The following is a 25,523-nucleotide window of genomic DNA, read 5'->3' as shown; positions in this document are numbered from 1 at the left end:
AGTCAGCTTTCATTTGACATAGGCAGATCAGTGAAAGAAGAATTCTGGTTGCAGTAGATAATTTTTAGGCTGGCCATTCATTAGTCATTTTTTTTGTTCAAACAGTAGGTTGAACGAAAAAAAAATGACCTGAATCCCCCATCGCCACACTCAAGACAGATGGGGGAATTGTGTTCTGACGGTGAGGAGACTTCCCCGCTGTCAGAATACACTGCTCAGTGCTAACAACTATAGCCGGCGGCACTGATTGTTCAGAAAGACTGATCGGTATATCGATTTCTGTACAACCAGCCGGCCCATACATGGATTGAAAATCACCTGGTCCCTGCTAAACTGTCCGAATTTCAATCCATGTAAGGCTATCCATAAACACTGTATTTTGCCAAAGCCTGATAAAGAAAATGGTTAAATCCCTTGTGCGGCATTTTTTATTGCCTGTCTCATTGGATAGGTTTTCCTTCACTTCCTGTGCCCAAGGGGTTGATTTACCAAAGGCAAATAGACTGTGCACTCTGCAAGTGCAGTTGCTCCAGAGCTTAGTAAAGGAGGTAAAGCTTCACTTTGCAAAGAATACCCAATCACATTCAAGGAAAAGAAAAAGAAAAACAGCATTTTTGCTTGCACGTGATTGGGTAATGGAAGTCAGCAGAGCTTCTGCGCATTTACTAAGCTCTGGAGCAACTGCTCTTGCAAAATGCACCGTCTATTTGCCTTTAGTAAATCAAGCCCAAAGTGACATAACATAATTAAAAGGGGAAATCCCTTTTCATTGAAATAGGTGTACTTAGTGGGAGATTTTCCCTCTATACCTGTAACATTTTAAATTTCCCATCACCTTCTGACAATGGTCACCAAAACAAACAGAGAGGAGGAATCTCTCTAGCCTTTTCCACACTTCCTCACTCCATCTAAAAATAAGTAAAGTTTTTTTTTAAATAAACTTTATACCAGGAGTCTCCAAACTTAAACAAAGGGCCAATTAAACAATCGGGAGTAGCAAAAGTCCTGACTTAAGTGAGAAAAAATATCACCCTTTGTTTGTTTCAGTGAGAGTAACTGTGCCTCATCATTGGTGTCAGTGAGAGGAATAGTGCCCCATCAGTGGTGTCACTGGCAGGAATTGTGCTCCTCATTGGTGTCATTGGGCTCCATTGTTGGTGTCATTGGGAGAAATTGAGTTCCATCATTGGTGTCATTGGACCCTGTCGTTGGTGTCATTGGGAGAAATAATGCCCTTTCATTGGTGTCAGCAGGGGGAATTATGCCCCTCCATTAGTATCAGTGGATGAAAGTGCCCCAAGGGCCAGGTAAATGCAAGCAAAGGGCTGCAAATGGCCATCGGGCTGCAGTTTGGAGACCACTTCTCTATGCAGTAAAGTAGCAAAGTCTAGTTAAGTCTACGTTAGTCAGTGGCAGCTGGTGTTTTTTTTTTTGGGGGGGGGGGATTAGCTGTTGTAACACACCTGGGTGGGCTTGGAGCCCACTCTCTGCGACCTGAACCCCCCCTTTATTGAAGCCTATTAGAGTCTCTGGCTCTAATTGGTGCTTCAAAAAAAACAGCCCCACCGCATTGGAATCCATGCTTCGGTGTCCTGAAAGGGGCCAGACGCATGAATAGGGAAGGCGGCCATGCGCCCTTAATGGACGGGCCGCCCTTGATGTTACTTAAAAAAATTTGGAGGGAAAAGAAATTAGTATATATTTTTAATGTATTCCTGACTTCTGTGCTGCCAGGGGGTGATGTCACACTTTTCCTGGAGAATGAGGAGTATCTGAAATATCAGGTGGGACTTTTCACGAGATTTGGAATATTCCGCATTTCCCAGGATCTTTCCTCAGCACCATGGGTCAAGCCGGGGTAGAACAAGTACATTTTAAAATTTTGTTTCCTTGCAGGATTCTTTTTTTTTTTTTTTACTGAGAATTGTAATTTATGATGATGAAGGGGAGTCTAATATATTAAGAGAATCAAGAGGATCCTGAATTTTTACTTCTGTGGGTTTTATATTATCTCTCATTTGTGTTTCAGAACTAAAACAGAGCAAGAGTGCCCAGACTATCACTCGTCAGGGCCATACACCTGCTTCTTTGATAAGACCCATTCTTCTCTCTGGATGTACTACTTTGTCTACGTGAAAGCAACAAACGCATTGGGATCCAACGTGTCTGATATTTTTCGGTTTGAGATCGGTGATGTAGGTAAGAGGATGCAAAACACGAAAAAACAACAGCTGTTTGTACTTTGCAATTTCCTGTTCCAGAAGATGTGAACTTGTCTCAAATAACTGAGATCACCCAGTGTAGCTTTAACCACTTGCCATCCAAGCCAATTCTGACACTTCACTCCCACAATTTTTCAAACACGTTTTTTTAAAAAAAAACACTAAAGTTAGTCCAATTTTTTTGCATAATGCGAAAGATGATGATATGCTGAGTAAATAGATACCTAGCATGCCACGCTTTAAAATTGCGTGCGCTCGTGGAATGGTGCCAAACTTCGGTACTTCCAATCTCCATAGGCGACGCTTTAAATTTTTTTACAGGTTACCTGTTTAGAGTTACAGAGGAGGTCTTGGGCTAAAGTTATTGCTCTCGCTGTAATGTTTGCGGCAATACCTCAAATGGGTGGTTTGAACGCCGTTTACATATGCGGGTGTGACGGATGTATGCATTCGCTTCTGCGAGCCATCACGCGGAGACGGGGGCACTTTCATTTTTTTATTGTTTATTTTACTTTTATTTTTAGATTTTGACATTTTCCCTTTTTTTTTTTTTTTTTTTTATCACTTTTATTTCTATTACAAGGAATGTTAACATCCCTTAAATAGGAATAGAGCATGACAGGTCCTCTTTACAGCGAGATCTGTGGTCTATAAGTCCCCAGATCTCTCCTCTAGACTGGAAAATCTAAAGTAAAAAAAATATTATCTTGGCTTCCCAGCCGAGGCAACGGCAGTGTTTACAACCCATAACGTCGTGCCCGGCCTCCGAAGGTCATAGAGATGACGGGGACAATGTGGTTCTTGGTCAGCTCTATGGTAAACGGCCACCGCCGGCCGATTCAGTCTCCGGTTTGCCGATCGCACTGGTGAGCCGGTAGAAGCACCGGAGGGCATCGGAAAGGAGGGGTTGTCCCCTCCCACCGCCTGCAAACACAGGGAATCGCAGGGAATCGCCAGCAGAAAGATGGACTTGTGTCTTTTTTCAACCTCACCTACTATGTAACTATATATGTAACTAAAAAAAAAATAAACGAAAGCCTAAAAAAGAAAACAAACTGTTTTTTAGAATGTAGTTATGCTTCTTCTCTAATGGAAAAGAGAAAATAGGCGCTCATGTGTGTCTCCTTCCAAAATTGATTACAACAAATGACAACAGATTTGAGCTTACCTGGTTGTATCCCATAAATCCCTAGTGCCCAACCTGCGGCCCTTTGCCACTTATGTTGCGGTCCTCAGGATCCAGCAGCCAGTAATAGGAAAATTGATTTGTAAAGATTCTGCAACCTACCTAACTGTGTTAACGTTTTTACAAAAGGTTTTTGCTTGCAAGATCATATATACACAGGGGCAGTTATATTTGCACATCACATATGTAGCATCTGCTTCCTTCTAAGTCCTCATGCACATGGACGTTTTAAAAAACGAGCTGTAAAGCTAGGTTCGACGCCTGGAAAAAACGGCGTTAAAAACGCTTTAAAAGCGTTTTTGCTCTTTTCGCGTTTTTTTTTTTTTTTTTTTTTTATTTAATATATTTTTATTAAAGTGAAATATAACAAAGATATACATATATCTCAGAATGATTGCATTCTTGAAAACACAGCAACAAGAGTTTCAGCACTCACAGATTTCAATGAGTATTTATAGGTTAATCCTCCAATAATTGGTTCGGAAGCGTAACAAAGTGTTGGTATAGCATAGGGTTAATACTTTGTGAGCACTTGAAATAAACCAAGATAAGTGTAAACAGGAAAAAACCTTACTTTGGTATATTAAAAACTAAGAGATAAATAATAACAGAAAAAGATAAAATTAAGAGAAATTTTATGAAAGAGGAGAGAGTAGGAGAATAAGAAAGGTAAGAGAACAGAGGGTAGGAGGGGGGGTATGGGGGGGGTTGTAGCTGGTATGCATGTCTACACACCAAAAGGGAGTTGGCTAAGCTTAGACTAGAGGTTTAAGAGGTTTGCGTTATAAGTTCCTTATAAGCAGATGTGGATTGAAATTTTTTCCAAGAATCCCAGGTTAGAGAATGTTTCTTAGAGGTACCTCTAATGTCGTGGGTGATGCTCTCCATAAGATGTACCTTATCGACCATTTGTAACCAATCTCTTGTAGATGGGATTGTTGGTTGACCCCATAAATTAGGGATTAAAGCTTTGGCCGTGTTAAGTAAATGAGGAATAATTGAACGTTTATATATTCTTATGGGAGTTTTGGTGGAATGAAAAAGAATAGTCCACGGGTCGTTGGATATATTGACATCTGAGATCTGTAATATTAGATTGCGGATAGTGTCCCAATAAGGTCGGATGAGTGGGCAAGACCACCAGATGTGTGCGTGAGTGGCTTTGTTCCCACAGTTCCTCCAGCATAATGGGGAGCTGGCGGGGAACATTTGTTGTAATCTGACTGGGGTATAGTGCCATCTCGTAAGCAATTTATAATTGACCTCTGACATTTTTGAGGCCAATGAGGAGGTGTGGGCTAATTGGAGGATCTTTTCCTTTTGGTTATCTGTAAGGGAAGAATCTAGGTCATGCTCCCATTTGGCCAAGAATGGTGGGAAGTTGGGGTTTTGAAGTGTAATGAGAGCTTTGTAAAATAGAGAAATTCCATGTAAAGGGGGATCTTTTGGATAGAATATTTCTTCTATGGTATTTAATTCACTCAGACCTCTAAGCGGGTTGGGTAGGGATCTTAAGAAATGTTGTAATTGGTGATATCTCCATTTATCTAGATATGTGGTGGGTTTAGGGGCAAGTATCACGTGTAATGGTTTGAGTATGTTGTCACGGAGGACATGGTGTAATAGAAGAGGTTCTTCCGTTCCCCATGATTTAAAGCCTGGATCTAATAAGCCTGGTAAGAAATATTTATGATTGAGGAGAGGTAGTAGAGGAGAGTCATACTTCCATGAGAATTTTTTGTGTAGGGCGTCCCAAATATCTAGGGAGGATATAGTGAGAGTCGAGGTAGATCGAGCTAGGTTCCTATAAGAACGGGGTATCCAGGGGGCTACCGAGAGATCCACACCACTTAAAAAGTATTCAATTTGTACCCATAGTTTCGATCTAAGAGCGTATTTCCAATCAGCCAGCCTGGACAAGATAACTGCTTGATAGTATGCCTTAAAATTAGGAAGTGCCAGACCGCCTGAGCATTTGGAGCGAAATAGTAGCTCTCTCGATATCCTGGAGTGACCGCCCCTCCAGATATATCTGGAAATCAGAGTTTGTAATATAGTGAAGAACCCCACTGGTACTCCCATTGGAAGCATTTGAAAGAGAAAAAGGATGCGGGGTAGTATGTTCATTTTGATTATGTTCACTTTCCCCAACCATGTGTGTGATAAGTTGGACCATTTTCGTAGATCCTCCCTGATCCTATTTAGCAAGGGGATATAATTATGTCGAAATAAAGAATGGAGATTGGGAGTCAGATATATACCTAGGTATTTCATGCTTTTTAATACCCATTTAAAGGGAAATAGGGGCTTAAGGGAGAGAGCTTCGGACTTGGAAATATTGATGTTTAAAATTTCAGATTTGGATAAATTTATTTTGAAGTTAGAGATGGATTGAAAGGTAGAGAATTCAGACATTAAGTTGGGAATTGAGATGCGTGGTTGCTGGATAAAAAATAGTACGTCATCCGCATATGCCGCGTATTTATGGGATCTTTTGCCTATTTGTATGCCTTTGATATTAATATTATGCCTAATTGTAGCTAGGAAGGGTTCTAAGGTGATAGCAAAGAGGAGAGGGGAGAGAGGGCAACCTTGTCTGGTTCCATTATGTAAGACAAAGGGGTCACTCAACGTCCCATTAATTCTAATTTGTGCTGAGGGGTTTGAATAAAGGGATGAAATTCGGTGGAACATCCTAGGTCCCAGCCCAAAGTGGCGTAAGGTCATCTTAAGATATTCCCAGTCCACCCTATCGAAAGCTTTTTCAGCATCAGTGGATAGGAGTAGGGTGGGCTGGGCGTATCTCCTAACGTATTGGATTAGGGATATTGCACGAAGTGAGTTGTCTTTTGCTTCTCTATTGGGTATGAATCCTGATTGGTCTGCTGATATCCAGCTGGGCAAAAGAGGGAGCAGCCGGTTTGCGATTACTTTAGCAAAAAGTTTGATGTCAACGTTAATTAGTGATATTGGCCTAAAACTGTTACATAGAGTGGGGTCCTTATCGGGTTTAGGGATGACAGTGATGTGAGTTGATAGAGATTCTGGGCGTAGACCTGAAGAGTGAGATATAGAGTTTGCATAAGCGGTGAGACGAGGGAGCAGGATGTCGCTGAATGTTTTATAATATGAAATGGTGAACCCATCCGGTCCAGGAGCTTTGCCGGATGGGGATGATTTCAATGCTACCAGGAACTCCTCTACCGAGAAATCCTCTTCCATTTCTTTGAGGGCAGATATGGGCAGTTTGGGTAGGTTAGCTGCTCTCAAGTAGGAAAGCAGGCGGCTTCTTCTCTCTTTTTGTGGTAGAGAAGACAGGTCATTTTTAACATTATATAGGCCTTCGTAGTACTCTCTAAAGGCCTTAGCAATATCTGGGGTTGCATGGGCTAAATCCCCTGTTGGAAGTTTGATTTTGGGAATAAAGGACTGTGATTGTTTAGTCTTTAAAGACCTGGCTAGCAGCTTGCTTGGTTTGTTACCCCATTCATAAAATTTCTGTGATAGACGTTGGAATTTTCTTTTAGTATCTAAATTGAGAAGGGATTTTAGTTCTTCACGTTTGAGTGTGAGGGATTGAAGGTGCTCATTATGCATGGAGAGTTTGTGTTGTTTGTCTAGAGCCGCTATTTGCTGTAGAACCTGATCAATTTGTTGACCATGCTCCCTCTTTTTCCTAGCCCCGAGCTCAATAAGACGACCCCTAATAGTAGCCTTGTGGGCTTCCCATACAACAGAGGGAGAGGTGTCAGAGGGTTTATTTTCCTTAAAATATTGTGAGAGATGAGAGGCTAACATGGAAACTTCAGCTTCATCAGAGAGAAGGGAATCATTGAGTTTCCAATTATTAATGCGTCGTGGTAAGGAAGGCACGGTCAACGTCAGTGATACAGGTGCGTGGTCTGATATAGATGCGGTGCCAATGTGAGCAGATTGCAGGAGGGGAAGATGAAAATGATCTAGGAATATATTATCTATTCTGGAATAGGATTGATGTGTTGTGGAAAAATGTGAATAATCCTTCTCCTTAGGGTGGAGAAGGCGCCAGGCATCCATCAATTGAAGATCCATGAGCTTTTTTTTAACAAGTTTCAGTTGTTTGAAGGAAATATTAGAGTGGCCTTGGGATGTATCAATTGTTGGATCCAGTGGCATGTTAATGTCGCCCGCTAGGATAGTAAGGCCTTTGGCGAAGTTTGAAAGTTTAGTTAGTGTTTGTGAGAGGAAGGTTGACTGATTTTGATTAGGACAGTACACGTTTGCAAGAGTACATTGAGTGTTACCTATGAAGCCTTTTAAGAAAAGGAAGCGACCATGGTCATCTGCCAACATGTCAGATAACCTAAAGGATACATTTCTGCAGAATCCAATGGCCACTCCTTTAGCTTTATTAGTGTCTGATAAACTATAATACCACTGTGGAAAGTGGGATGAGGTTAGCTTAACGGGCGTTGTGTGAGTTAAATGCGTCTCTTGGAGAAAAGCAATAGAACATGTGGCTCTTTTAAGTTCACGTACTAATTGGTGTCTTTTAGCAGCAACATTAAGACCCCTAACATTATACGATATAACCTTTAATGTAGCCATTGTTAAAGCATAGTACGTACCTTCAGCCTATATTTCCATGCATACCAGCTAAAGGGGGGGGGTAGAAAGGGAAAAAGGAGAGGGTTTTTTTGGAAAGAAAGAGAGAGAAAAGAAAAACAAGAAGAACACATGTGAGAATCACATATATAAGTTAAACAACTTGTGGGAAACACATATTTATCACGCAGAAATCTGCAGTGTTCCCATTGGGGAGAGAGAGAACTAGAGGCCAGCCCAATCCCTAAATGAGAACTGGATAGGGCAAATATAAGGCCAATCGTTCTCGCCAACCCCAGAAGGAAAGGGGGTGTCAGGGTTGCGCTGTAGTGGAGGAGGGCAAGCAGAGGAAGCGTGTCCCCACAGCGCGCGACCTATGAGAAAACGAATAACTTATAACTATAAGTAAATAATTAGTTCCATTTAGGAATGTAAATATTACCAGTTTGTAACCAGGATCAGTTTGATCAAAACATAACCCCTAGGCAATAAAGTGCAAACTAAGTCGGTACTTAAACTACGTACCCAAGAGTAAAAGGTAACAAAGCACGTTGGTCATTACCACTGTATGATGGCTTCGGCCATATTTAGACAGGCACAGTAACACAAAAAAAAAAAAAAAAAAAAAACCCAACTGCGGCCGAAGCCTGACTTAGTATTAACAACCTGTAGGTAAAAGATTATCCATGATAAGAAAATTAGTATGTGTAAAAAGTTACATATTTCAACCGTGCTTTTGTGCTGAGCCTGGAAGAGAGGTACGCCTTTTCTTTGAGGGGGTCTTTCTCCAGGGTGGGTCCGGTAGGCTCAGAAATTTAGGGATTGGGTCTTGCCAGCCTGGGAGTTCCATGGATGGAAGATTAAGATCTTGCAAGAAGGTTGGGAGTTCCTCCGGAAATCTCAGCGTGTGTGACCGACCATTTTTTGTGGCAATTAGGCAGGCTGGGAATCCCCATCTGTAGGTGATCCCGTCTGAACGCAGGTGGTCAAGGAGCGGTTTCAGAGCTCTGCGGCGGTCTAGGGTTTCCTTAGAAAGGTCTGGAAATATGGTGATGACTGCTCCGTCAAAGTCTACGTTAGGCAAGCCCCGCATCTTCATCATAATAGCATTTTTGTCTTCAAAATAATGCAAGCGACAAATAACGTCTCTGGGCTGATCTGACTTAGCATTACGGGGTCTTAGGGCACGGTGTACTCGGTCAAAGCGTAGCGGTGCAGTGGCTGAATTGCCTAAGATGGTATTAAAGATGCCTCTTATAGATGGTTCTAGGTCATTATCACCCGTTGCTTCTGGCAGACCTCTGACTCGAATGTTATTTCTACGGTTACGGTTCTCGAGGTCTTCGAGTTTATACAGGGAGGCACGGTGGGCAGAGGCCAACTGGGTAACAGTGTCCTGTAGTTCTTTAATAGCTAAATCATGTGTGTCTTGTCGCTGTTCCGTTTCCTCAACTCTGGCCAGGATATGTGTCATGTCAGATCTGACAGCAGATATCTCCTTTTTTATGGATTTCTCCAGACTGTGAAACATTCCTGCAAGTTCTTTTTTGAGGCCGCTCATTAGCGTGTTCATTTCGGAACCCGCAGGGGATCCTGGATCATCCATGAGGTCTGAGCAGTATGAGGAGGTCGGGGAGCTGTCTCGCACAGATGCAGCGTGAGATGATGGAGAGACGCTGGTCCGTGAGGTTCGGACCTGCTCGTCTCTTGCGTTAGCCAAGTACTGTTGAATAGAGCCAGTGGAGACTGGAGCGGGCAGAGATCTTTTACCCGGACGTTTACCCTTGGCAGACCGGGGTTTAGGTGTTTTGGCGGGCATTACTGGAACTATACGGTCGATCGCCGTGGGGGACGTCCCCTACTCACATCTGTTTAGAGACATGTTTCCATCATAGTATGCAAGCAGTGTTAGAAGTGCTTCAACAGTCACATGGAAAAGCGATGGTAGTTGTACTGATGGAGGTTTATGGGAGCAGAAGCTATGTGTAAGATATAGTAGTAAGGAATTGGTTTAGGAGTACTTGGAGCACCAAGATGGCCGCCAGCCTCCAGAGGTAGGCCAGAAGGAAGACTTTGTTTGCGGAAATAAAGTATGCGGTCTGTCACTGTATGAGGGGGTCAGTTGATGGAGTGAATGTTCAGCAGTTCAACAGTTATATTATTAGCTGGGTAAGGCTAGCAGGGGAGATGGTTTGGAGTACCAAGATGGCCGCCGTCTTCCATGGGTAGGCCGAAGCCGCGGTCTTTCCTGAGATTCGCGGCCGGCCGAGTAAGCACCGTTCGCTGTGGGCCTAAGACAGCGCCGCGGGGCACCAAAACTGAGGCCCTGGCGGAGTGGGAGCGTGCCGATTCGGGCCAGTGGGACTCTGCAGAGGGATGGGAAGGCAGATGCCTCTATACTCACTGCGCCCGTATGTAGGAGAGGCCGTTCCCATAGGCCGCAAGATGGCGTCCGGCGGGGAGCAGTCCGAGGCAGAGAAGGAAACCTCCAGGCAGCTCCCCTCAGGCATCCAAGGCTCCCCCGACCGCCGACGGCGGCACAATCAGGCAACCAGGCACAGGCTCCTCTGGTCTGCTTGGCTGTAGGATCGATGGGCGGCACGTACGGAGCCCTCAGCAGGCCTCAAGATGGCGGCGGGCACACAGGGCTCAAGTCCAGCTGGAGGCCCGGGGTCAGACCAAACGCGGCACTGGTGGCCAATTTCCCCTGCCAGCCACAGCGGAGGTAGGCTAGGCGCTTCTGAGGGTGGAAAGGTGCTCCACGGATTGAGGATGGGCTAGGATGGCGTTGGATGGGAGTATGTTGAGCGGAGCTCAGCTTCCACACGTCCTTCTCCTAGCTCGTCCGGACACGCCCCCCCTTTTCGCGTTTTTACAGCTCTAGCGCCGCGCCACGGAATGCACTGGTCCTGGGTTTTTTTTACAGCTTAAAAACGCCTATGCCATTTGCAGCTCAAAAACGTCTAGGTGGGCATGAAGCCATAGAATAACATAGACAGGCGTTTTTAAGCTGTAAAAAACGCTCAAAAACGCGGCTGTAAAAACGTCCGTGTGGATGAGGACTAAGTGGCGCTGCACACTTTTACTCCTCCCATTTTTAGTACATGTCTGAATACTGCATCAGAGCAAGTCAGATGTGACGTGACTTGAATAGACCTTTTTGCAATCAGTATTTGTCAAGTCTATGTTATTAGTCCCTGCAAGAGAATACCAGTTGCATTTCCTAATATAAGGTATACATCTAAATAATATAGATGTGAATCTGATTTATTTACTCGCTCTCTGGCGTATACAGATGAAGTGAGAGTTTTTAGTGTGGATCATTTTCAGCTTAAGGGTAAAATATCTGTCCTTGAACTATTGCCTTGCATCTATATGCTTCATAAACAGGCTTAACTGGCAATCTCTGCAATCCTATAGCCTATGTGTATTTATAGCTGCCGCACTATAAATACATGCATGTTATTTGTAGTAGGCAGAGCTTCTATGGTTTCTTACACATGCTTTATATGCTGCGTGTAGTAGAAGGATAAATAAGCCACCAGTACAGTATTTCTGTGTGTTTGCATACAGTATATGCGGGTTTATTTCTCTTAACAATCTTTTTTGGGGGGGAAAGAGGGTTAGGGCCAGGACACCCTTGAGTAGTTGCAAGTTCAATTAGCAGTCTCCGAGATTTCAATAGGAGGACAGCCGTGCAGGGAAAAGCCTCCAGCGAGAAGCTACATCTGCATATACAGGAATGCTGTCTCCTATGGCAACGATCTTTAACAGTTCCTAACAAAAAGCGTAACAGTTCTTTTACCTTCACTACAACTTCTCCTTGTAGTTCTTCAGCCCACTGAGCTCCCGGTCTTTCACTAGACCCTCTGATTCACTGTCACTGAATCCCTTGAGCTCCTCCAATGTTCACTGTGGTACTTTCCTCAAGCGTCACTCCCGCCTCTCTGCTGGGTCCCTAGCATGGTACAGGCATACCCCACTTTTAAGTACACAATGGGGTTTATTTACTAAGGCTGGAAAGTGCAAAATTGGGCTCACTTCTACATAGAAACCAATGAGCTTCCAGGTTTTATTACCCAAGCTTAATTGAACAAGCTGAGGTTAGAAGCTCATTGGTTTCTATGCAGAATTGAGCCTGATTTTGCACTTTCCAGCTTTAGTAAATAAACCCCATTGTGTACTTAATAGTGGGGTATGCCTGTACTCCTGATACTTCTCAAGCTTCACTCCACTGGCCTGCTCAGTCCCTGGCTTGACACACAAGGCTGCTCTGCAAGTGTCACCTCCACTGGCTGGGTCCCTGACTTGATCATCGCTGGAAGTTTCCCGATTCTCTACCGTGCCCGTTCCGTGGGAATACTGCTCCAGTACTTGCTTCAGTTACTCACTGTGGTCCCTGGTAATAAGGTGGTTGGTCCCTTAGTGGCGACAGCTTCCCTTCTACCTCCGACCATTGACAGGTTCTCCGACTGGCAGAACCGTCACTTCTGGTTGGACTGCAGGCCGCAATCCCAACCCTGCGCTTCCCTCTTGCTTCTGGATAGGCCCTCAGATAGCCTAGCAGCCAGACGCCTCCAGGATAGGCCCAATCTCCGGCCTAGCAGCCCGGGGCACACGACACACCTCCACCCAGACAGCGGTCCAGGTGGCACAGAACAGAGATCACCTGACTCCACCCGAATATATAGGTTCTCCCAGCAGGCCAAGGGATCCAAGAAAACCCCTGCCCATTGGCTGAGGTACCCCATATACCCATAACCTGACCTTGGGTTGCCCTTCTCATATCTAGTACCACCAAGTACCCGGCCACCTAGTGGTAGAAGATAAAAGTGCAACAAGGCCAAACTTAGGGAGAAATCAATGGATCTCTAACAATCAACCAGGATAACTACTCCTGGCAAATAAATCTATGGTGAGCATCCCTGCCTAAACTCCAGGGTGCTACATCAATAACGTGAAGAAGTAGGTCCAAGCTGAACTGACAGCATTTGTAGAGAGGGGACAGAATGCGGCCTGGTCGTCTTGTGCCCAATCAGGAAAATTTCCAGAGAGATGCGACCCTACATTTTCCCTCCTCATCAGGAACCTTTTCCTACCGCTAGTACTGTCCCTAAAAAACGGGATACCTTTCCCTATTCTACCCTCTTGCAAAAGGCGCATCAAGCCCAGGGGCTAGGGTCTTAAAAAGACTCTACCACGCTTGGATGGCCGCAAGAGTCACATGGGCGGCCAGCATCCAATCAGATCATTGCTCCAGTGAATCAGAAAACCATAGAGGAACCCTGTTCCCCATGACTTCCAATCCCTCTGCATTGTTGCTGTGGTTGAGCTCCACCTGCAGAGGAGACAGCAAACTGCACCTGCCTACAAGCAGAATGATGGAAAATTTTCAATTGTTTTGTACCTGCAGCCAACCACCTGCAGCATTGATCAGTGTATTCTGACAGCGGAGGAGTCCCCACTGTCAGAATACAAGAACACAGCAGAGAGGATTCCTCTGTCCACCTCGCTTGTGTGGATATCTGTTTTTTTTTTCTTTCATTGAGAAAAAAAAATCCATCTTTGGGCAGCCTAATGCCCCGTACACACGGTCGGATTTTCCGACGGAAAATGTGTGATAGGACCTTTTTGTCGGAAATTCCGACCGTGTGTAGGCTCCATCACACATTTTCCATCGGATTTTCCGACACACAAAGTTTGAGAGCAGGCTATAAAATTTTCCGACCACAAAATCCGTTGTCGGAATTTCCGATCGTGCGTACACAAATCTGACGCACAAAGTGCCACGCATGCTCAGAATAAATAAAGAGATGAAAGCTATTGGCTACTGCCCCGTTTATAGTCCCGACGTACGTGTTTTACGTCACCGCGTTCAGAACGATCGGATTTTCCGACAACTTTGTGTGACCGTGTGTATGCAAGACAAGTTTGAGCCAACATCCGTCGGAAAAAATCTTAGGATTTTGTTGTCGGAATGTCCGAACAAAGTCTGACCGTGTGTACAGGGCATTAGTCTGTGAAGGTTCTCCTTTATCCAGGTCATGGTATTAGGCAGTAGTTATTAGTCAAATTCAATTGGAATTTTTCTGTAACATTGAAGACATTTTGTAGCTTTGTAGCCAAAATTTTGAAAAAAAAAAAAAAACAATATTTTTTACTTTCTGCTATAAAACATATCCAATAATTTTTAAAAAAAAAATCTAATTTCTTCAAAAATGTAGGCCAAAATGTATTCTGCTACATGTCTTTGGTAAGAAAAAATCCCAATAAGTGTATAATAATTGGTTTGCATGAAAGTTATTCTGTCTACAAACTGTGGAATATATCCTGAAATTTTTATTTATTTTATTTTTTTTATAATAGTAATTGCAGTGATCAACGACTTATAGTGGGACTGTGATAGTGCAGAGGGAAATCTGACACTAACTTACACTTTGTGGGAACTGACTGACGCTGACATCACCAGTGACACTAATACAGTGATCAGCGCTAATAATATACACTGTCACACAGTGTAATTCACACACTAATGCACACTGAACTAATGACACTGGCTGGGAAGAGGTTAACATCTTGGGGTAATCATGGGGTTAACTTTGTGTCTAACAAGTGTTAATGTGTGTAGGATTTGCTGATTTTCACTACAAATCGATTTGTTTCTTTCCCTGCTTTGGAGGGAAAAAAAACAAAGCGAACTTTCCCTCTGTTCAGAGCCCTGTGTTGTTTAAAGGTTTCTCTTTAACCGCTTTCGACCAGCCGCCGCAGTTACTGTATACTGCGGCAGGTTGGCTCGGCTGCGCAAATCGCTGTGCCGGTATGGTGGTCTCTTTAATGGCTATTTCAGGCGCGGGCACCGCCAGAGACGATGCGTGTGGCCGGCGGCCGCAATGTCTGCGATCGCTCCACATAGAGCCAGAACGGGGATCTGTCAATGTAAACAAACAGATCCCCGTTCTGACAGGGGAGTAGAGAGAGATATGATGTTGCTAGTGATCAGGAACAGCGATCTCTCTCCTCCTCCAGTCAATCTCATCCCCCCACAGTAAAAAACACCTCCCAGGGAACACATTTAACCCCTTGATCGCCCCTAATATTAACCCCTTCCCTGCCAGTAACATTTATACAGTAATCAGTAGATTTTTATAGCACTGACACTGTATAAATGTCAATGGTCCCAAAAAAGTGTCAAAATTGTCGGATCTGTCCGCCGCAATGTCGCAGTCCCGCTAAAAATCGTAGATCCCCGCCATTACTAGTAAAAAATAAATTAAAATGCCATAAATGTATCCCCTATTTTGTAGACGCTATAACTTTTGCGCAGATTTTTTTTTTACCAAAAATATGTAGAATACATATTGGCCTAAACTGATGAAGACATTTTTTTTTTTTTTTTTTTTTTGGATATTTATTATAGCAAAAAGTAAAAACTATTTTTTTTATTTTTTTTCAAAATTGTTGCTTTTTTTTTTGTTTATAGCACAGAAAAAAAATACAGCAGAGGTGACAAAATACCTCCAAAAGAAATCTCTATTTGTGGGAAAAAAAGGATGTCAATTTTGTTTGGGTACAACATCGCACGACCGCGCAATTGTCAGTTAAAGCAGCACAGTGCCGTATCGCAAAAAAATGGCCTGGTCATTAAGGGGGCAAATCCTTCCGGTCCTTAAGTGGTTAAAAGTTTCTCTTTAAACAGGCGAAGGTTCTCCTTTATCCAGGTCAAAGAAAGTAAAAAATATCCATGCTGGCAATTTTAGAGGTTTTTGCCTTTTTTCTGTTTTTAGAGCACATGTAAATCGCCAGCCTGTTCTGTGGCGCGCATGGCCATTACACGCTATTCCCACAAATTAGGTACTGGTAAAAATCTTCTACTTCGCACTTTCAGTTTTTTCCAGGTCTAGCCCCATGCCCAGAGCTCGCAGGGAAATGTTGCACTAGAGTTGCTGTCTTTAGCATTCAGGATTCACTCAGCAACAGGATTCTCTAATGAGGAGGAGGGGGGAAATGAATAGGGGGGTCTGCCAGCAGAAAGGGATGGAAATATCCCAACGTCTTATTGCACTAGTCGGGTGACTAGGAGGGCCAGTGCTGTCTGTAACCAGCTTACTCCACATGCACAAGAGAAACCTGAAAAGTGTACCTACAAAAAAGACCGATCTCCCTGCATTTATAGGCATTGTTGTGTATGTTGTTTCTCTTTCTTTAATTCTCTTTGTGCTTGAGGGGTTTCGGTTTATTAAATAATAGCTTTTACTTCCTGCAGTGCAAACTTATCCACCCAGAAATTTGACCCTCCTCTATGAAACGGAAAAGGCCAGCCTACCCTATCTGCTGGTGACATGGGTCCCACCTGAGAAGGCCGATGTGAAAATGGGCTGGATCACACTTCAGTATGAGGTCCGACTGAAGGAGGAGAAGAGTCATACATGGGAGGTCAGAATGCAATGTTTTATATCTGAGAAATGATACCCAGCCAAACAAATTTCAACTTCTAAGAACGTAGAGGGGTTTTCTTGTTTTTTCTTTAGACTTACTTTAACCACTTGCAGACCAGGTCTTTTCTGGCACTTTTTGTTTACATGTAACAATCAGTATTTTTTGCTAGAAAATTTCTTGGAACCCACAAACGTTATATATAAAGCAGAGACCCTAGAGAATACATTGGTGGGTTTTGCAATTTGTTATGCCACACGGTATTTGTGCAGCGTTTTTTCAAACTTAATTGTTTTGGGAAAAATACACTTTTTAATGCAAAAAAACACATAAATACAAAAATATACATACAATAATACAAATATACAAAGTATAATAATATATAACTCAATAAAAAAAGATGATGTTACGGCGAGTAAATAGATACCAAACATGTCATGCTTTAAAATTGCGTACGTCTGTGCAACCGCCACAAATGACATAAATTTTACTATCCATAGGCGACGCTTTAAAAGTCTTTACAGGTTACTACTTTAGATTTACAGAGGAGGTCTAGTACTAGAATTACTGCCCATGATCTGATGTTCATGGGGATACCTCGCCTGTGTGGGACGATCGCTGTTCTTGTGCGTGTGGGACTGATGCACGTGTTTGCCTTTGCGTTCAAGCATGGGGGGACAGGGGCAGTTTCATTTTTTTTTTTTATTAATCATTTTTTTTCTTGTACGCTGTTGCTTTAAATAAAAAAATGTTATCACTTTTATTGCTGTCACAAGAAATGTAAGCATCCATGTGCCAGGAACTCTTTATGGAGAGATCCGGGGTCTATAAGACCCCAAATCCATTGAAAGATCTTGAAAGATCCATGCAAAGATCTTTTTTTTTTTTTTTTGAATACTTTCGATTTTTTTAAAATGGCGCAGTTGACATCTGGGTAAACTGAAAGTGATGTCAGGTCATCACTTCCAGGCCACCTTAGTGGAGAGCCGATTCCAGCTTTGTTTGGCTGCCCAGCCAGCCGGTAGATGCACCAGTTGGCCGCTCGGGTCTCCCAGTTGGACGGGAGAGCCCGAGCAAGCCACGGAAGGTGGCAAGGGGGGGGAGTCCTTCCCATTGCTCGTAAAAGTAATCCAGCTGCTAATTAGCCTCTAGGATTGCTTTACAAGAGAGCCAAGAGCTCTAAAAAACAGTACTGGGGGTGATCCATGCAGCTAAGGACATCATCTTGGTATAACTGCTTGAAGTCCAGCCATGCATGGGTACGTCGCTGGTTGGCAAGTGGTTAAAAGAAGACCTTCATTTTCAGGTACATAGCGAGACCTTGAACAGAGTCAAGTATGTTATAAAATCATCATAAAAAGTTAAAAAACTGACAATAAAAAGTTTTAAAAGAAGACCCCATTGGGTCAATATAAAAGCAAAAATGTATAAAAACAACCATTCAGATGCCCTTCGGGAATGGAAGAGACCTAAACTTATTTGTAATGACACTGGACGCGTCTTCTAAAGCTAATGTATCATATGATAGTAGATTAGAGCATCACTTTTGTATGTGTCAACGCATTTCACTGCAAAAGCCCCTTCCCCAGGACAAGACAGTATGGTATAAGTTTAATGGCAACAAATTTATGGCAAGAAACTATGTCTTTTAGGTGGACATAGCGGTGCCGAAGACAGCACAATAAGGACAGCCACAGCTGGCAATAGGGGAACCCATGTTCTAAATAACCGAGGGTCTGGGATTATCCAAGTTAAATGGATGACTCAATGACTGATTTGAATATTGTATACCAATCACAGTGTAATATTGGTCCACACATGTTAGTATCACACTGATTGCCCACCACCAACCCTCTATGAACAGAAACATAGATGGAAGTTTTCAATGTGGACAGGCCAACCTGGATATAGAAGACAGAGTCAAAAACAGAGTCCCACAAAGACAGGCTTACAAAAAAGGTTGACACAAAGACATAATGTATTATTTGGTGTCACCACGTCTCAAATAGGGGCAGCGCCAGTGTCAGCCCTCAAAAAACACTCCGCCAGATGTGGCCTGTATGTCAATTCCTCACAGAGCACCGATATACCCAGCTGCTGTCGCAGTCCATGGTCACCCACCCATACAACGCACCACTGTAGATTGCAATAAATACCCCCGCCTTTATTAAAATGTTTATTTTAAAAAAAATTGATCTTATTCGGATAGTATAGTTAATGATGTAGCATATCCGCTTTCAAAAAATAAAGCCCAGAAACCACTAGATTCTTTATTCTAAAGAGGACCTTTCTATTTTAAAAACTCTAACTAGTCAGTTTAGGAGTCAAAGTTTTCTGTTGAAGCACTTGACCTGATTTATGGGCAGGAGTCTGGCTTATTGTATCTATTTTAGGACAGTTTTCTAATGAGATTGCAGGCCACGCCCACCCCGCCATATACCTTCCCCAGACACAACAAATTAAATAAAACAAGGAACCAGAAGTTTGGCAAAAATTGGCCGTGGCACTTTTATTGGTTTTAACCAATAACATCCTTTATAACTCTTTTATTAACAACAAATAACAGCATAAATTCAAACGACAGTTTTTTTCTGCCCAGTTTTCAGAACTCGAGCAACAGTACCACATATTTACGTAGAAGTAACTTGTCCCCCCTAGGAATCTAGGGTGACCCTACCACAAAACGGTGATCGCAACTGGGGTGGGAGGGAGAGAGCTTTTTCCTTCTTGCTCTGGCCACCGGAAAAGAGGGCAAGCCCCTTTCCAGCTGCTCTTATATAGCCTATCCCGGTCTTCCAGAACATTCCCAGGATTTTAATTGGTTTCTACTGGATCGTCTAGTCTCCATCCTTAAAGAGGCAGTATCCCCTAAATGCCTGTTCCCACTAAATCAGGGATCTCTAAATTTTGTCCCTCCAGCTGTTGCGGAACTACACGTTCCATGAGGCATTGTAAAATCATGACATTCACAGACATGATTAAGCATGATGGGAACTGTAGTTCCTGAACAACTGGAGGGCCATAGTTTGGAGACCCCTGCACTAAATGCTAACTAATGCTGCATTAGAAATCAAATGGGATGTGGTGGCCACAATCTCAGGAAAGTGGGCCCACATTGTGTCCCCTTTTTTCATTCTGAGACAGGTTAGCTTGTAGCAGAGAGGCAGGGCTGGTGCTACCACTAGGCAAACTAGGCAGCCACCTAGGGTGCCTATGATGCCCAGCCACTTGGTGTTCCTACTCTCTTCTCTCTGCAGCAAGCAACTAAGTCTCAGCATGAGCAGGCATCTGCTGCTCTGTTCGCGCATAGTGACAGAGGCGCAGCAGCAGTGGAGGACTGTGTCTGTGTCCTGACTCCCGAATGAATGGAGGCAAGAAAGCATTCATTGATGGGCACTGGTAGGCTGCATTTGATGGGCGCTGGTGAGGCTGCATTTGATGGGCGCTGGTGAGGCTCCATTGATAGGCGCTGGTAGGCTCCATTGATGGGCACTGGTGAGGCTGCATTGATAGGCGCTGGTGAGGCTGCATTGATAGGCGCTGGTAGGCTCCATTGATGGGCGCTGGTGAGGCTGCATTGATGGGTGCTGGTAGGCTCCATTGATGGGTGCTGGTAGGCTGCCTTGATGTGCGCTGATGAGGCTGCATTTGATGGGTGCTGGTGGGCTGCATTTGATGGGCACTTCATTAAAAAGGTGGGGTATACATGGGCATGGCAAAGGGGGTGGAGCCAAGCGGGGGGGGTGGCAAAATTAGGTTTCGCCTAGGGTTTAAAAAATCCTTGCACCAGCCCTGCAGAGAGGAAGAGTGTTAAGCTGGCCAGTAGAATTTTGTTGGAATGTTTATCAGAGCAACGAAAAAAATTTGTTTGGCATGACAATGTTTTCAATTCTATGTTCAGGTTTGGGATGAACATACACATTACAATAAATACATGTTTTCCCTAAACAAAATCTACATTCAAAGTTAGAATTTTGTTTGTTCAGGAAAAATTTCCCATTCTTTTCCTCGTTTTTTCTTTGTCACTATGATTGAAAACAATTATCAATTTGACCCTATGAACTATTAAGAAATCAAACGAGCATTCCGAAAATAAAATTTTTCTAAAGGAATTCTACTGGTGGATGGCCAGCCTTAGCAAGGAGGAATGCGGGAGAAGGATGGAAGGCAAAGAGCAGTCAGTGGTGTCTTTTTAGTATATTCTCTATAGCAGGGATATGCAATTAGCGGACCTCCAGCTGTTGCAAAACTACAAGTCCCATCATGCCTTTGCCTTTGGGTGTCATGCTTATGGCCGTCAGAGTCTTGCTATGTCTCATGGGACTTGTAGTCTTGCAACAGCTGGAGGTCCACTAATTGCATATCCCTGCTCTATAGTAACAAGAACAGCCAACATCTAAATGTTCAAATTTATTGGGTGAGTGTGGGAAATCTAGACCGTTCTTGCTTTGGTACATATAGCACACAGTATTTTTTTCTTTTTCGCATGTGGATGCTGATCATTGCCTTGTCTCATCTTGTAGAAGCATCTTGTTGACCATCAAACCAAGCTGAAGGTGTTTAGCTTGACACCTGGGGAGGACTATGTGGTCCAGGTCCGATGCAAGGCTGACAGCAAGCACTGGAGTGAATGGAGTGAGGAAAGCTATATTAAGATTCCTGGAGGTAATGATCTAATATATATTACGCATCACATCATCTGACAAAGCTCTTACAGTAAATATGTTTGACATAAACCAAAAAAAAATTGACTAGGTAACCCTAGTCGTGCGACTTCATCTGACTTTCAAAGCCGCATGTCAGTGTGACTTCGTGTGCGACTTGGAAGATATCTGTGTAGCTTCATGCACAGGTGTCTATGCAAGTCGCACCCGAAATCGTCAAAAGTAGTGCAGGAACAACTTTTTCAAATTGGTGCGGCACCGCAAAGTTGGCGTCGCACCGATTTGAACAGTGCGAAAGCCAGAAATAGGGTGGGACATGTCATGCGATTTGACCTGTCAAATCACATGACAAGTCTCTCCAATGTGAACGAGGGTTAACATGTAATCATTTTTTTAACAGCATTATTACTTTAAAGTACACTCCCATCCAAAAAATAGTAATTACATTTTTATGTTAAAAAAAAACGGCAAACTACTACAATGCTACACAAACCAGAATTAAGCCTTGTTGGCAGCTTGAAGTGCAGAAATAATTCTTTCGATGGTTCAGCTTAAGGAGCGTGTGTGTGTGTGTGTGTGGGGGGGGGGGGGGAGGGGGGAGTTGGTGAGACCCATACAGGAGATTGAGGGTTTTTTGGGGAAAGGCAGATTGGGGGCCTCCCCTTAGCTGTAGATACAGACCTGTAAACTCAATGTGATACTTAAATCATTGTCACAATCAGCTTGCAATGTTACTAATCTTTTTTCAAGTGGTGGAAAGAAAGGTATTAATTAATATGAAAAAATAAAAACAAAATTTTTAATGCAATGGTGGATTTTATTTATTTTTTTCTTCTGGCAAACTGGTATGAGTGCAAAATCTGGTGCAGCTGATAGCCAATCAGCTTCTAAATTCAGCTTGTTCAATACGGCTTTGAAATAAAACTGGGAGCTGATTGGTTTCTATTCTGAGCTGCACCAGATTTTGCACTCTCCAGTTTTAGTAAATCAACCCCAGAGTTTCTATTAAAGTGTATGTAAAGCCTTTTTATTAGTTTTGTACAGAGTGGAGAAGGTTAGAACCCCTGTTGGGTTTTTTTCTTGCTTTGGAGACTAAAAAAAAAACAAGTTTTGTCTGGGCATACACATACATTGTATTTCTTCACTTTATCTGAGTGACAGTGCCCCTTTCATAAATTGATCATCATGTCTGTTTCTAACCCATTAACTAATTATTCTGTGCACTCAAGGTTCAAGGAAAAGAGACATGACACTGTGGATATCAGTTGCTGTGCTGTCTGTTGTGATCTGTCTCACAATGATTTGGACAATGGCATTAAAAGGATGCAGGTAAGTCTTTTAGTTGTAGAGTGCGAGGTTACAGAAAAACTCAAGTGTGTCCATAGCCAAAACATTTGTTTTGGAATAGTGTAGGGCAGTGGTCTCCAAACTGCTGCCCAGGGGCTGAATGGGGCTTGCCTTTATTTGGCCCATGAGATACTATTCCTCCCACTGGGGTATTATTACTCCCAGTGATACCAACAATGGGGTAATAATTGCTGCACTAACACAAACGATGAGGCACTATTCCTGCCACTGACACCAATGATCGGGCACTATTCCTTCCACTGACACCAATGATGGGGCACTATTCCTGCCACTGACACCAATGATGGGGCACTATTCCTCCCACTGACACCAATGATGGGGCACTATTCCTGCCACTGACACCAATGATGGGGCACTATTCCTGCCACTGACACCAATGATGGGGCACTATTCCTGCCACTGACACCAATGATGGGGCACTATTCTTGCCACTGACACCAATGATCGGGCACTATTTCTTCCACTAACACCAATGATGGGGAGCTATTCCTTCCACTGATAATAATGATGGGGCACTTTTCCTGCCACTGACACCAATGATGGGGCACTATTCCTCCCACTGATACCACCAGTGGGGCTCTATGGGGCACTCTTCCTCCCACTAACACCAACGATAGGGCATTAATAATTCCCCTAATACCAAACATGGGACATTGTTTACTTCCTCTGACCCCAGGACATTTTCTACTCCCACTGACCGTGGTCCGACCCCCCTGAAGTCTGAACCACAGTAAATTAGCTCTTTGTTTAGAAAGTTTGTAGATCTCTGGTGTAGGGAATCGTTAGAACCCAATTTTTGAAGCAGTTTGGAAGATTTCCCTTCACTCCTGTATCAGGACAACAATAGGGGATAAGAGGATTTCTCCAAAGTGAAAAAAGTTTGGAGTTCAAGGGTAACTTCACATTTTGCGATGTGGGAATGCACGCAAAAGTGCAAGCGTTCTCGCAGTGCACAAAAAATCTGCTTTTGCAGACGCAGTGCGGTGCTATTATTTCTTAATGTCATCCCAACACACCTTGCTAACACACGCCAAAACGCATGGTAACAGAAATTTGTATTCGGGACAGTGGCTACCAGGTCAAGTAGAAAGGGTGAGACAGACATCAATATTACCATAATTAGGGTTCTAACTCTTCCATGCTCTAATCACATTATAGTCACCAGATGGCGCTGATGGTTAAGGAAATAAATATGTACTTACTATCTGATGATCCTCAGAAACATCAAGTGGCCATAATGCTTTCCTGAACTACTCTGTTTTTTATGAATAAGTAACATCCAACATATAGAGGGGATAGCCTGAAAACATTTGATTTTGCTCTGTTGCATGAAACAAATGTACCAGCTATGCAACTTTTTTTTTTTTTTTTAATAAATACACATGTGTGTATATACAGTATAGAGAGAATGAGCACTGAGTATTTCGGAACATTTTTTTTTAATCCCAGTTATGGGAAGTCTGATCACAGTACCAAAAAAAAAAAAAAAGAATTTAGAGGTTTGAACAATGCTGACAGCAATAGAAGGGACTTTTTTGAGTTAAGAATACATACTTTGCTAAACTTTACTAAACATTCCTACTTTTCAAAAAAAAAAAAAATTACTATATGTAGAGAAATAAAGCTTTTTAAACAAAACAGAAGGTTCATTTTCTTTTTGCTGGAAATAGAAATTTTCTTGACACCCTCCCAGGAGTTCCTGACACAGTGCCAGACATCTAGGAAATTACTCATGAAGGTGGATTGGACGAGGGAAATATTTTTATTATAGGTTATTACTACATAATCCTATAGAATTTCAGCGGAAAGCAATTGAGTTGATGGCACCAGCACTGCCTTCATGCAGTGTTGGTGTCCTGGGATGTAGTGGAAATTTTCAGCCAGGAATGTTTTTATTCTTTCCATGTTAAGTGGGTTTCCTCTATGCACTCCAGTAATTTTTCACGGGTGTAAAAAAAAAAAAAAATATTCAAATAGGTTTTGGTCTAAAAATGGGCTTTGTGTGTTTTGCTTGCGTTGCTGCATCACGAACATCAGTTTTTTAGCACATCAGTAGCAGAAGTTGAGCAGTGAAATGCCCCTGTGAAAGTACCATTGAATATATGAATAGCCTAATGTGGACACCCCTCCGAATGACTGAGATCAGATGTTTTCAGGTGAAGTGTTCTGTCATAGCTGAATTCCAGGGAAAATAGAAATCCTCCCTTGCAATGGGTCTGCCCCAACCCAAGGGTTAAATGTTTAGGTCTAGGGAACCAGAAAAGCACTTTGCTTATCCAATCCTCCGTCCCCGCGGGTTCCTCTGAGTTGTAAGGCCAGTCCCCGTAGACTCTTCTCCCCTATGCCCCAGCAGCTAAATGCCCTCTGATGTTATCCATTTCAATGCAGAGCCCATAGACCTGCATTGAATGTGTGGATGCTGACAGTCCACTGCCAGAGCATAAGGGAGGGGAAGTGGAGGATTGGCTAAGCAAAAATGCTGTTAGAGGTTCCCTAGACCTAAATGAGCCTTTAACCCTTGTAGTGCAGAGACAGCCCCACTGAGAGGGAGCATTTTTGTTCTCCTCGGAGATGGGCTTTAATGCATCATCATACAAAGACATTTTACATAATCATGCACTTTCAACAGTTTGGGGAAGCTCCTTCCCTGTTCCAGAATAACTGGCTGTGCCCATGTACCCCAAGCCAACTCCATACAAACATGGTTTGGTGTGGAGAACTGGAGTGGCCTGCACGGAGCCCTGGCCTCAATCTTCCTGGACACCTTCAGGGTGAATTGGAACACTGATTGTGAGCCAGGTCTTTTCCATCCAACATAAGTATTTAAGCTTACAAATGCTGTTTTGGCTGAATTGGCACCAATTTAAACAGACACACTCCAAAATCTTGTGGAAAGTCCACCCAGATGGGTGGTAGCTGTGATAACTGCAAAGGGATATCGCCCATGGTTTTGAAATCGGATGCCCAACAAGCTCATATAGTCGAGATGGACAGATGTGTACTGACTTTTGGCTATGTAATAGCACGTCGGCTTTATACAGTCAGTGAATAATCGCTAAATAGGTT

General features: G+C 43.2%; 1 protein-coding gene across 1 annotated transcript in view; it reads left to right on the top strand.

The window, feature by feature from the left end:
• Positions 1–25,523, top strand: part of PRLR (prolactin receptor) — a 98,165-nt gene that overhangs the window by 66,613 nt on the left and 6,029 nt on the right. Inside the window, exons 4-7 of the mRNA XM_073621061.1 lie at positions 2,030–2,199; positions 16,256–16,425; positions 20,949–21,090; positions 22,319–22,418. Coding sequence (XP_073477162.1) covers positions 2,030–2,199; positions 16,256–16,425; positions 20,949–21,090; positions 22,319–22,418 — 582 coding nt within the window. The remainder of the gene's footprint in view (positions 1–2,029; positions 2,200–16,255; positions 16,426–20,948; positions 21,091–22,318; positions 22,419–25,523) is intronic.

This window comes from Aquarana catesbeiana, linkage group LG01 (genome assembly GCF_042186555.1).
Source record: "Aquarana catesbeiana isolate 2022-GZ linkage group LG01, ASM4218655v1, whole genome shotgun sequence".
Classification (NCBI taxonomy): Eukaryota; Metazoa; Chordata; class Amphibia; order Anura; family Ranidae; genus Aquarana; species Aquarana catesbeiana.
The sequence above is the reverse complement of the archived record's forward strand: the minus strand, read 5'-3'. Positions and strand labels throughout refer to the sequence as shown.